Source organism: Epinephelus lanceolatus, chromosome 13, assembly GCF_041903045.1.
Source record: "Epinephelus lanceolatus isolate andai-2023 chromosome 13, ASM4190304v1, whole genome shotgun sequence".
NCBI classification, from domain to species: Eukaryota; Metazoa; Chordata; class Actinopteri; order Perciformes; family Serranidae; genus Epinephelus; species Epinephelus lanceolatus.
Genome location: NC_135746.1, coordinates 40,832,033 through 40,845,975, shown reverse-complemented (window position 1 = coordinate 40,845,975; position 13,943 = coordinate 40,832,033). Strand labels below are relative to the sequence as shown.

Genomic DNA, 13,943 nt, shown 5'->3' with positions numbered 1-13,943 from the left:
TTCTCCTTTCTAATATATTGATGTGCTAAACTAATTATACACAATAATAATGTGTCTGAGTCCTAATATATTATGACAGATGGCCAACTGGCCTAGTTTGTTATCCCAGTTTAGTAATCTGTGATGGTGCCAGAGAAAACAGTACAGCACGATGTTCAGCCTACAGTATCTGTCATCTTTCTACAATTGTAGATTAACTTTTTCCCCACAGGCTCCGTTTCTGTCTTGCCATCATGCTGAAGCCTGAGCTTTATAATTCCCTCACAGTAGCTAATCACCACTTCATGCACACTGTATAATGAACAGGTTTGGAAAACTACAGGCTTATATTAATATCTAATCTCCAGGTGGAACTGCACTGAAATGACACCAACTTGCTCGTGATTACATCTTGAAATCTGCTTGACAAGCCTTAAGTGCCCATTTACAGATTTAAGATTGTTTTGTTTAAATTGCCATTAACTGAACATCTTTTAAATTCTTTTCCTGATGCAGACTTTGCCTCAGATCATGGTGCAGTCAGCAAGTATTGAAGAGGGCATGAGCAAACAGCCACAACCGGTAAGTTCTCCAACCCCAGATGATGTTAAATAGATAGTTATATGTATCAGAAATGCAGAGACATAAACTATGTTGAAATATGGTGTGCCCTTCATTATCTCGCTAAAGAATCCAAAAACACTTTACTTTAATTACAAACACTTTTCTCAATGATATTACTTCTGATCTGTCTGTTGCAAATATGGAGGGGAAATCATGCTAGCCTGACAATTGATAAGACCTTAAGTTAAAGAACTAATATTGCTCTTATTGGTATTTTATTGTATTTTTTTTTATTAACCCCTTTTACACAGCCTGTACCAGGCACAATGTTGCGCCGTTATTTCTCCTCACCATTCTGTTTAAAGGTACGGAAATCTCTTTTTGCGTTGGGAAAGCCAGCATGCTAAAATCACGCACTGGTTGGTTCTGTGTAATCTCCATAAACAGATATCTACATGCAGACTCTGTAGGTGACAGAACAAGATTTCTGTAGTCCGAGTGCTATTGATCAATGACATTTGAGCGGCAGGAAAACCGTTCAATTTGGAGAGGTGGAGCACATTGACTGAATGCAATCTCAGAACCCATCAGCTGTAGCCTGATGACGAGTTAGCTTTTTATCAGCTTTCTTAAATGTATCTGCGTTCATATGCAGATATCAGTTTATAAATTTAACTGCTGGCAACACCAGATCAGCCAAAAATATTGCCTCTCACTCCCGGAGGCTTATTGTTGGCAGTGGGTTCCAAGATTAGGTTCAGTGTAAAATAAAAAATAAAAAAAGCAAATAGGTTTTTTTTTCTTCTTCACAACATTATTGTTGAGTCAAGGTGTAAAAGAGGCTATTATGTTCCTCAGATTTCAGTGAGAGCCTACATTGGGATTTTGGTTCATGGCAGGTTCCCACAGTCATGGAATACGTGGAAATGTCATGGAATTTAACAAGCCTGGAAAAGCCATAGAATGAGTAAAAATCACGGGAAATTTTGGAAAAGTTATGTAATTTTGTCGTGTGTCATGGAATTGTCACAGTAATCTTCCAAAGATAATCTTCCACATGATGCAGCAAAATGGCAAATGTATTTTCTGAAGCTGCTGACATTACATAATGTGCGTTTTGAAGTTTTATTTATCATCACATACGTTTCTTCATTTTCTCCCCGTGTTCCATCTCTCCCTCTATGTATGAAGGCTAGCTGAGATTATGTTTAAATAGAGTTTGAAAAACACCAGCAAGTGGGGCAAGATTTTTCTTTTAAATATGGGTCCTTGAAAAGTCACGGAAAAGTTTTGAAATGTTCATCAAAATGTGTGAAAACCCTGTTATAGGAAGGGGATAGTGAGTGGTGTTTTTTGTACTTAAGTGTGTCCGTGCATTATTTTTCCTATTTTTCTTTAGTTTGTGTTTTGTAATGTAATGACTGAGAGAAACAATTGAAACCAACAAGAACAACCAATAAGTTCCTTTAATTAGACTTACTGCAATGTATAGCATTATGCTGTTTTTACAGGTTGGTACAGATTTCTTTAAAGTTTAAAGTTAAACAATTGATCAAAAGACCACATGTAATGTGAACCAGGTCACTTTTACTGATGAACCCACAAAGGATTATCACTCATTTCTGAACTCTGTTGAGGGTTTGAGCATCTTTCAGCACATTGTTTTGGTTTGACGTCACGCAACTTAATTGGTTTGATTCACTCTTATGGCGCTCATCAACATTGTTGTCAGCTGCAGCAAGCAGGTTTTATCAGAGAAAAAGCTAATAAAACAGACAAAACCAAACAGACAGTCAAAGAAAGCAACTAGCTTGAGGCAGAACAATAAACCCAAGTTTTATCAGTGGTTTTGGTCTAACAGAAAACTACCTGACTTAGAACAACATTAAGAAATAAGCAACAGTCTTCATCAATATACCAATATATTCTATATTCTGTTCTATGGAATTAAGAGTAAACTTTGGAAACCGATGCTATCTCAGACAGGGCTGCATTTTGAGTCACTAATACCTTTGTTGCCACGGTTTATCTCTTAGGTTCCCATTGAGGAAATCATTCCTTCCGACCTCCAAACAGAGAGCTCCAGATCTGTGCCCCTTCCACCGCCAATCATCCGAGACATAGAAGACACCAACCCTAGCCCAGTGAGCGAAGCATCAAGTGGATACATGTCAACTAGCATATCTACAGCAACGTTGTCAGATGTCTACACACTGAGCTGGGACCTACCTCCATTATCCGGCAGCAGAGCTGATGGTTTTGAGGCGGTGCCAGATGAAGAGGAGGAGGACAGTCAAGTGACACAGTCTGACACTTACCCTGATTCTTTAGTCGTGGACCAATCAGAGCCTAAGGGGTCAGTCTTGGTGTTGGACGATAAGGCAGTTGAAGAGGGGACTGATTCGCCACAGTCCAAACCAGATGATACTCCATCAGATGTAAACCTGAGTCACCAAGAACTAAACTGGTCTCCATTAGCCCAGTACAAGGAGCAAGAAGAGCCTGCTTCAGCTGCAGAAACAGATTTAATATGCCAGAGCAAACAAAAGCCAGATTCAACAACTGACCATATAGGATCAGAACAATTGGACAATTCAGATACACTTATAGACTCATTGTTGGTACAAGAGAATGAAACCAAACAGACAGAGCTTTCACAAACAGACCACTCAAAACCAGAAGCCCCTCTGATGGAAGAACTCGAGCCAGCTGCCACAGACAAGACAGAAGCTGAACTGTCACTGTACTGTGAAACACAACCTTCCACACAAGAAGGTCAAAGTCAGTCTCAAACAATTGTCCCTCTGTCACAGCAACCTGAAGAAGACCAGACAACCTTTGAAAGTGCTGAAGATCCAGCTCCAGACCTGCTCCCAGTTATGTCTGAAAGCTTAGTTCCAGCTCCTGCCCCATCTGTAAATTTGGTTCTTTCAGCTTCAACCGAAGAACAAGCCACTTTTGTGGCCTCAGACCCAAGTAGCACCTCCGACCAGACTTTATCCTCAACCACAGATGAAGTCCAACAGGAAGCACCTGCCAATGCATCAAAGAACCCTCCCTTAGCACCAGCTCCTCCTCTGTCCAGTGTTCAGCCTTCCAAACCTACTTCCACAGCGGCAAACCCCTTTAAGATACAGAAAGTGAAGTCTTCAGACCTCAAGTCCTTTGAGTGTATTGTGAGTGAGGAGAAGGATAAGCCTGCACAGGTTGACCAGGCCACCAGCCTCGGAGCAGGACTGAACCTCTCTGTGCCAATGGAGAACCTGGAAATTATCTCTGACACCGAGGATGGAGATGCAACTGCAGTTCTCCCTGACTGGTTGAAAGAAGGGGAGTTCGTGAATGTGGGGAACAATAAGAGCGGCACTGTCCGTTACATCGGACCCACGGACTTTGCAGCGGGTACCTGGGTGGGAGTGGAGCTGGAGGTACCAGCAGGTGAGTAGAGCTGTCCTGTCTCTATCAGATGCATTTTAATTGATCTTACTGCATTCTTCACATACATTATGCTCAGTTCTGTCCCCACTCAGAATCTCAAACAACCCTCTCTTCATCTTTCTCCAGGGAAGAATGACGGTTCAGTGGGTGGCAAACACTACTTCCACTGTAACCCTGGTTACGGCGTGCTGGTAAGGCCAGACAGGGTGAGCCGGGGCGGCAACAAGCGCCGACGCCAGCATCAAAAGCGCCGTAGTGCCAACCTGTCTGGATCCAGCCCCAACCTGGCAGCTCTTACTGCTCTGGCTAAAGGTGAAGGTGGTGGGGCATCAACGGGCCGCAGCAGAGGAGAGAACCGCAAGTCATGGAACACTTGAGATGCTCAGTATCGGCTAATTCCTGGACACCCGCCTACAGCAGCTGATTGATGTGATTGTAGGGTGAGCTTTCAGAAAGAGAGACAATACAATGTTTTATTGGGCCAGATCGACCACAGGCTCCACTTTATCTGATCCTCTACTGTTAGGTTTTAGCGACACAAGATAACTCAGTCCACGCTCCTGTGTGGGTACAGGGAGACCTCTCACCCCTCATCATATTAAAGGACTCCATCCTACCTAATGTACTTAGTATTCGAAAATCACAAAGAAATATAGTTTTACCAGAAAATGTTAATGTTTTTAGGTATATAAATGTATGTAACAACCCCTTTCTCTGTTATTAATTTCATTTGAAATGGTGGTTGTCTCAGTTTGGGATGGATTATTCCAGGGACACTATCAAAGGGCTGTCTCAAAATCAGCACATTTTTCCTTTCAATATATTCTGCCACTTGCCCGACAAAAGTATATTTGCATGTACATCAGTCAGCCAATCCATTAAAACCACGGCCAGGTGAAGTGAATTATGTTGATTATCCAGTTACAATGCAATGTTCTGTTGGGAAACCTTGGGTCCTGGCGCTTAAGTGGATGATACTTGACATGCACCACCCACCCTGTCATGTGGTGTCTGGTGTCTAGTGGCAGGTTCTTTGAGTCCTGTTGGTAGTGATGTGGGGCACCACCACGTCCCACAGATCCTCAATCGGATTGGGATCTGGGAAATTTGGAGGCCAGGTTGAGGCCTTGAGCTCTTTGTCACATTCCTCAGGCCATTCCTGAGCGGTTCTTGCAGTGTTACAAGATGCATTGTCTTGCTGGGGGGCCACTGCCATCAGGCAGTGCCGTTGCTATAGGGGAGTGAGTGTGTCAGGTGGCATCCACATGAATGTCAAGACCAGAGTTTCCTAGCAGAACATTGCATTGAAATGAGATAATCAGTGTTATTCACCTCACCTCTCAGTGGTTTAAATGTTGTCTGATCTGTGTAGAATTAAATGTTAATAGTATTTAAAGTTAACTGGATTACTGTACACTGTACTGCATACACTTTGATGTGCTCAGAGTTCTAATGTTCAAAATGTGTTATGCAGCTACATGTTTGGACAGACGCCCAAGTATTGCAAATTGTTTTATACCTTTTGTATAATTTTATTCTTGTGCCTTGAAATAATCACGACTACTACTCCACAGATGTGCCTTAGTGATACACCACCAAATTCTGTACTGCTGGAAACTGTCTTGACTGAGCTTATTTCAGCTCTTGAATGTGTATTTTTACTCTTTTAGGAAAAATAAACTTGCACTCCTTTTCTGATGAATTCTACTGAAATCTTGCAACATTTTTAATCAATGTTGTCTCAAAGCAAGTGTGTCAAGATTGATTGATAGTGACTTCATTTTAAACAGAGATAAAGTGAGACTGTTTTTTGGGTATTTTTTTTTTTTTTTCCATTTCCAAGTTTCGAATGACACTGTATGGAATACTTAAGGGGTTTGTCGGTTGGAACGCATTTACTGTAGTATTAATTTTTGTCTGGTAAATGAGATTTTATACTATGCCTGAATGCTTATTTATTTGAAGATGAAAACATGTATTGATGATGAAAAGCAAAATCAACTTTTTATATTGTTAAATAAATTTCGTTTTGCTCTTGTCAATCAGTGTGTGACAAATCTGTGTCCACATTAGAATATGAGTAAACTAGAATTTGACCCTTTTTCAGACATGTAAACATGTCATAGTTGGAAAAGCACAGGTGTATTTTGTTAGGCCTCAGTAACCTTTGACCACCAAAATCTAATCCCAGTGGACAATTGTGCCAATTTTGAAGACATTCCCTCAAGGTGTTCTTCAGATATGTTAACAAGAATGAGGTTGAGGTCACAGTGAGGTCCTTGAGCCCAACCGGACATTCATGCCAAATCTGAAGAAACTCCCTTGAGATATCATGTTTATGAGAGTGGAACAGATGGATGCACAACCTGAAAACAATGTCCCCAGTCAAAGTTATTGCTGGTGTGGAGGCATGGCAACAAGATAGTAAATCCAGAAAAGGTCTCATTGATATAGCTTTATTCTCTTGTACATTATATATATATCATACTAAAATAAACACAAGTTAAAAAATGAACAAAGAAACTGTACAAAAAAATGTATATATACTACATCTTAATTACAGAACAGTCTACTGTCCAAAAAAGGCACTAAATTCTGAAATGGGCAATACAGTAATTTTGAACATAACTAGATTTGAAATTGATACAACAGCATTCAGTCCTCTTTATCAGAGCTATATTGGGATGAAGTGGATGGTGTTTTCACTGGGGACACAGAAGGACATGTAGACATGTTGACCCTGACACACCACGAGAGGACACCCCTTCAGAGTAAGCACTACCACTGGAGTACACACGACACTGGGTGGGGAAAGCCTGTTTCAGATTTCAGTGTGTTAAAAAGATTAATCTGTTTCCAGTTTTCTCTTGGAAAAGCACAGAATCTTCTTGAGCACCTGAGGGTTCTTTCTTCCATCCCGTAAACATTTCTGTCAAGCTTGAACGCTCACATAAAATACTGCTGGATTAAAACTTGTACTTGCTAATTGGGCCATGGCATCTCTCAAACACTAAGGCAATTCATATTTTTTTCAAGTGTTTTACAGTGAGAGAATAATCTCTAAATGCACTCTTTGTACTCTTTTCCTTCCACACGCAACTTATTTCAAACATACAATATTCTTTGTATGGAGACAGAGCATCACACCAAACTCCAGACACAAATCCTTCAAATAGAAGAAACACTTTGCTTGTTGATTTTAAAGTGTTTTATCAGCATATACTCTGCATATACAAGTGAGTAGTACAAGTCAATTCTAATAATAAGTGTGTGTACTCCTCTTCAGATCTTTAAGTCTCAAGTTTTAAAGGAATAGTTCACTTCAAAGTTTAGTTTTTGGTCAAACATACAGTTGATCAGTCTCCTAGCTCTGTCTTGGCCATTTCTGTTAGTCCCTTTAAACTGTCATACATGGAACACATTTAATCAAACTGCAGCATCCAAACAATTTTCAGTCCCTCCAGGATGGTGTGATGTTGCATTAAAAAAACAAACAAAAAAAAGAACTTAATTGAATCGAATACAGCCAATCCCAGTGAATTCTGTGCAAACTTCCAATTGTGTCCAATTACTGCAACTTTACCGCGATTGTGACTATTTAAAATGAGTAAAATCTCATTTTATTATAGAGCTGCGCACGGGATATTGATTCAGGGAACCCCTCTCTTTCGCTGTTTATCATGAGACTACTTCTGCAGGACCAGAGCTCTGCACCTGAGACAACGGAGTCTCTCACACACACACACACACACACACACACACACAAACACACACGCAAAGTGACAGTGCTACCTGTTAGCAACTGTTAGTAATGGCTACCGTTACCCAATGGTTACTAACAGGTTTAAAAACAGAGTTGAGCCAAGTATCTACGTTAACGTCTTGGTGGTGGATGTAGACTGCTGCTGCAAAATATGATGAGTGCTGATGACATCATGTTGTCTTGTGTTAGCTTGTGCTAATAGGGCAGAGAAAACACAAGGAAAGCGGATCAAGGAAACAGCCCTTCAGCGCTGCATAGTGATGGCCAAATGAAGCCTCGAAGCATTGTCTTTCATTTCTGAGCCCACTAGATGGCGCTTCTTGTTCAACCAAAGGTTGAAAGCCCACTGAATTACTATTCTTTGAGCCTCTCTCTTTAGACCAAGAGCGGCATCTAGAGGGCTCAGAAAATAAAGACAATGCTTCACAAGGCTTCATTTGGCCAACACTAGCGCTGCGCCGATCTCATTAATTTTTTGTCACACAAGAGACACAGCATCAATTTTTTTGTATAACTACGGTGAGGAAAGGAGTCAAGCTTCCAAAGAAGCAGAGAAACAGAACTGCTATGGGAGCAGGTATGTACAAGCAGAGAGCAAGTGAGGGAAACACATTTAATTCTTGGAGTGGTGAGACTGGAAATAGGACAGTGGTGTGAAATGCTGCAGAGCGACACATCCAAGAGTGCTGACGTGTATCTAGCTGCCACTGGTGTGGGGTTGTACATTGAAAATAATAGGGGCGTATTTTTTGGGGTGTGGCACTCGTCTCTGGTGTGTTTTGGCCCTAATTCTGCAGGTCACGCTGAATATTCATAGTAAGCAATTTTCAAAAAATGTCTATAAACACTGCAACACGCAATAGGATTTTTTTTTTTTTTTTTTGGAAAAGCTGCAGTGAAATCAGACATTGAGGGCTGCAACAATCCCAAAAACAGAATTGAAATTCTGGAGGGACTGAATTTTATTGTGTTTTGAATAACATCAGCACTTTATTTTCATACTAACCTTAGTAAAGTATCTATTGTCTTTATAAATGTTACCATTTCTCAAAGCCATATTGTATGAGTTATGCATTTTGCAAGAATATCACTATTAAGAAACTAAAATCTCACGATGGAGTTTGGTGTGGCGTTCTTGGTGTGGAGATAACAGCACATACTGGGGCTCTGATTTAATATGATATGGTGTGTGTGTGAAGCAGCTGTGCTGAAATGTTTTCCCGCACCGGCCCCGTATCAGTATATTGGACGTTTGCCATTTCAAAGGAAGGCTCAGGGGAGGGAAGGTTACACTTTAACAGCGATTCTTATTTTAAATAAGGTGCATCGTTTTTCATCTTTCACAAAATAGCTTACTACCTCAGACACAAACGGGGAGACTGTTGTTCAGTCAAATAAGGGATGACACAAAAGAAAAACAATTTAAATGATAATAGAAAAGCAAGTGAGGAGAAATTAAAAAGCATGATTAATTTAACAATAAAAGCATGTTTCATTTCAAAACATCTGTCATTCTTTTTTGTACATTACCATAAAAAATGAGTATAAATACATATTGTTTTTATCTTTCAACCCTTTCTTTTTCAAACACAGTTCCCAGTACTGAGTCACTGTGTTCGCAGCTTCGTACACACACACAGGCGATAGATTTAAATAGAGCTTTACTAGATTAGAGCCCGAGGCTGGGAGCTATTCTACAAGCAGGATCCAGATTACAGATGATTTCAAACATCATTCATTGCCATATTTAATTTTTTAAAACATGAAGAATTATAGTGATTTCTGATTAACTACGTTGTTTAATCCTGCTTTGAAGAATATTTCCACAGTTCTCCAAAACCATCACTACTGCCTCATTTACACTGAATGGTTCAACTCAACTCTACTCAGCTCACTTTTAATATCAGTACCTTTCTCCTTTTGTTTTCCACTGCAGATAGTAGGCGGGATTCTCAGTTGATCACACACCTCATCAAACTGCTGTGACGACATTGTAGTGCCATCCTTTCGTCAGCAACCGAACAGCAGAACGTTCTTAAACTGACCACAGTGTGGTTTAGTGGGCTGCCATTTTTAAAAATCTGGGTCAAGGGAATAAAAAAAAAAAAAAAAGTGGTTGCTTTTGAAGCTAGCTTGACTATCTTGCAGCTCTAGTTTAAACTAGAGCTGCACGATTATGGCCAAAATGATAATCCTGATTTTCATCAATATTGAGATTGTTATTTCTAATGAACATTAATTATTCATTAATCATTTTTAGGGATGCACAATACTGGACTTTTTGCTGATATTCAATGTGCCGATAACCAATACCAATATCATGGTATCATATCCACTATTTTTTCCCAACTTCAATTTTAGTGATCATTAAGTCTCTTCTGTAGCGTAATTAACGCCACATTATGCATGCATACTCTCATCATGATGACCCACCAGCAGATGGAGTCATAAAATACAATGCTTTTCAATGTATGTAATATTCATCTATTGTGCTAAATAAGAAAAAGCATGTTGGCTAATTCTGATAGTTCATTTTATAGCTGATATTGGCCTATACCGAAGACGTGCCAATATTATCGTGCAGCCCTAAATGTTTTTGGGGACAAAATATTGTTATTACGCTTTCACATTTAAATCAACAAAGCACTGCTTTTACTTCCATGTTGTGCTACATTCCTGCTATTATTGCATCAAAGTAAGACTTAAAATAAGGTTCTTCATCTGAATTCAGTGTACCTGCTTTCAATACATATCTGCTGCTGTGTTTTGTTCTGTTTGTTTTTTTTATACAGTGGTCATGATACCATGACGTGCTGCAGTGTCGCTGTCATGGATGTCTAAGTTGACACTGGCCAAGGAGGACAGGGATAATGGCAACATTAGTGATGTTATTCTTCCCAGCCTTGATGCATTCATCTTAATGCAGATTGTGGTGTTTTTCAAGCAGTTTAACAAGTTGTTGCTTTGAGGCGCAGACACAAGTCTCATGCACTGTTTGCATGTGATTTGTTTTCTCCTTAATCCAATATACTTCCAAAGAACGGATGATGACGCATGATTTTTGTTTTGCCCATCTGCGGTCGCAACATTCAGGAATGTTTTTCACAAGCTGCTGTTGCAGGTTGCACAAGTAGCAGCATGACAGCTCTTGAGAAGTGGAGGCTGGCTGTTAGTTTAGGAAGCACTTAATTTAAATATGCAGTGGAGTTTTCTATGAGCAAAGCATTTTAAACGTCAATATCACAGTGGATCATGTTCATTTAATTGTGGGAAGCCAAAATTGTGTTTAATATTCAAATAGATATCCAGCCCTAGTTTTAACTCTACCTTTTATTATCGGCTTAGCTCGCTTGAAACCTTGACCGAGGTGTTTTTAAAAATGTATCAGGTACTATCCACAACACAAAAGAAAAGTTCTGACTGAGTCAAGCCATACTGTACAGTGGAAATGAGGCCTGAGGCAAGAGTTCCTTGAGAGCAAGAGTTTGACATTTCAAGAAATATATTTGCTTTCTCTCTTGCCAACAGTTAGATGGGATCGATACCACTCTCATGTCTCTATGCTAAGTATGATGCTACAAGAAGGAGACAGTTAGCATAGCTTAGCATAGAGGCTGGAAGAGAAAACAGCAAGCCTGACTCTGTCCAAAAGTGAAAATATATTTCTATAAGCCCCTTAAAAGCTCACTTATTAACACATTATATCTCATATATAAAAGAAGGGCACAGGAAGTCACTGAGCCTGGCCAAAAAAAATCAGCACATAACCATCTGTAAAATAACAACTTGTCTTTTTCGAACTTAGTTTTTAGTATGGCTTTAACAAGACAAAATATAAAGGATTAATTACTGAGCTTTAGAGGTGCTAGTGGGCAGACTTCTAATCTTTGGACAGAGCTGGGCTCGCTGTATCTAGCCTTAATGCTAAGCTAAGCTAAGCTAAGCTAACCATCTCCTGGCTCTAGCCTCATGTTAAGCGTACAGTCATCAAACCTTTCATGTAACTTCCTCAGATATCAGTTATAGACTGAAAAGGCATTAATACTCGGCAATTAGTAAGGCCCAAGGAACCTTTAAGGAACACAGCAAGACTTTGTCTCTGCTTCTGACATTACCACTATCTCCGCTCAAAGATGGTTTTGGAGAAGTTCCACCGCAGGCAAAAAAGTGGAAAATTATTTCCAATATCACCACTTAAAATGTCTTTGATTCCCTTCAAAGTGGTGCTTTAATCTTTGAGACTACATAGATGAAATTAAAACAGAGATCACCTCAGTTAGAAGTTCTGATATTCTAAACCATTTCCAGTGTGGATTTCGTCTAATTTGATACCACTGATATTTAAAAAATCTTCTGAAAGCACATTCTTTAGGCTATTATAAAGAGGCAGCGTCACAGAACAAGTAGTAAATAGCTTAGGGGTATTTTATCATTATATGTGTGGCTGCTAATACCTATCATTACCGACACAGGCCTGCTGTAGTGTCCAGCCCGCACGCGATGGCACGCTGGCTCAAGAGGCTTCACTGAGCGGGACAAACAACCTACGGGCGCCAAAGGAGTTAGTAGAAATCGCTTTGGATGAACGTCAGTTTCAGATCAGTCTTAGCTTTGCCTCTTAGCTTTTTGCTCCGAGCATCTTTTCCTTTGGCATGGATGACATTTAAAACAAAGCACAATTCCCCTTATTAGATAGCTTAAGTTTGCTTGATTATCACATTGACCCTAAATTGATTCTCATAGCCTCAAGTACTTAACGATAGTGTCACTGGGAAGCTAAATACCAAGGCAAAAATGATTGTATATCCAGTCGCCACGTGGGCTAAAACCAGAGGGAAATGCAGGTGAGAGAACTAAAACCACTGCTGCTGCTGGACATAAACCTTCACATTAAGTTTGGCTTTTTTTATGCATACTAAAAAATTCCTGGTCGTTCCCTGTTGTCAGGAAAAAAAACCTGCCATATACTGCAAAAAGTAAAAGTGGAGTTGTCTGTATGAATTTAAGGCTACGTCTTTTTTGAGGTTTTCATCCAACAGCAGGTCTACTGTAAAAAAGCAAAAAGCCACTCCACTGAGGAATAAGAACTATAGAAGATATGAGACAGTGACTGGACAGTTCTGTCTGCTGATATTATCCTTACTGACTGCCTCGGTGCCAGACAGGGCGAGAAGGAAACTCTCACCATCCATCTTTCCCCGCACAAAGGCTGGAGGCTGCTCTTCAGGTGAATTGCACAATGAAGAGGGTGCATTTTGAGGGTTATGTAGGTAGGTAGAGTGTGACTGAGAACCATAAGAACCATATATATATTATATATACAGTACACGTTATTTTTCTGAGGTTGACGCTGAGGTGAGATAGACTGAGGATCGGCTCAGACAACCAGGCTGGAGAGGGAAGGAGAGGGGAAGTAAGGAAGAGGAGAGGGAAGAGAAGAGGTATCCTGTGAGGAGAGAGTGTATTCAGGGAGGAGAGGGGAGTTCCCGGGAGACACAAATCCCAGACGAGGGCCACCGTTTTGGGGGTTAAAGGCCTTGATTGCCCCCTTTTCTTCTTTCTGTGGAACATTTTCATAGGATGTATAGTGACCCATTTCCGCCAGCTGTGTCAATATATTGGGTAGGGTGAGATGGGGGTGGTGGGTAATTACTGTTTACATGGACTCTGTGGGGGGAGGGGAGTGGAGGAGGGAAGCCGAGAGAGGAGGAACAGCTGGCAGGGGGCTGGCTGACGGACAGATTCAGAAGGTTTACTAAGTAGCATTATTTTGGTCTCTTTTTTTTTTTAACTCCTCGTTTCTCTCCCCTCTCGACTCTGTCGTTTCTCTCTTCCGCTTCCTCCATCCCATTTACTGTGCAGTTCATTCGTCCTCCAGGGACTCCGTCTTGATGTCGTTGGGGACCCCTCCAGTTCTGGACAGGGCCAGGATGGTGTGGTTGACGGCAGCCATCTCCACAGCCAAAGAGATGGGGTCCTGGTGCTCGCTGTGTGCTGCACTGTCATCCTGAGACAGGGAGGAAGAGTTAGAAGACCAAGAGATCAAACATCTACTTATGTGGTTGACTCATTTTCCACCTCTCTGGTTTTGCCCTCATGCTGACTAACTCACCAACTGTCCACTAAAACCCTCCCTTAGATGACAATTGTCCAATTATAGCTCAGCAACCATAACTGGGCCTGGCGCGCCTATCAAGCT

General features: G+C 40.7%; 2 protein-coding genes across 8 annotated transcripts in view; one reads left to right on the top strand and one right to left on the bottom strand.

The window, feature by feature from the left end:
* Positions 1–4,632, top strand: part of LOC117270873 (kinesin-like protein KIF13B) — a 72,813-nt gene extending 68,181 nt beyond the window's left edge. For all 5 annotated transcript variants that reach the window (XM_078174108.1, XM_033648830.2, XM_033648829.2 and 2 more), the window contains 3 exons: positions 496–561; positions 2,580–3,981; positions 4,108–4,632. In XM_078174108.1, coding sequence (XP_078030234.1) covers positions 496–561; positions 2,580–3,981; positions 4,108–4,358 — 1,719 coding nt within the window. In that variant the 3' untranslated portion in view covers positions 4,359–4,632. The remainder of the gene's footprint in view (positions 1–495; positions 562–2,579; positions 3,982–4,107) is intronic.
* A 1,784-nt stretch (positions 4,633–6,416) lies between these two features.
* Positions 6,417–13,943, bottom strand: part of hmbox1b (homeobox containing 1 b) — a 40,026-nt gene continuing 32,499 nt past the window's right edge. For all 3 annotated transcript variants that reach the window (XM_078174109.1, XM_033648831.2, XM_033648832.2), the window contains exon 10: positions 6,417–13,751. In XM_078174109.1, coding sequence (XP_078030235.1) covers positions 13,608–13,751 — 144 coding nt within the window. In that variant the 3' untranslated portion in view covers positions 6,417–13,607. The remainder of the gene's footprint in view (positions 13,752–13,943) is intronic.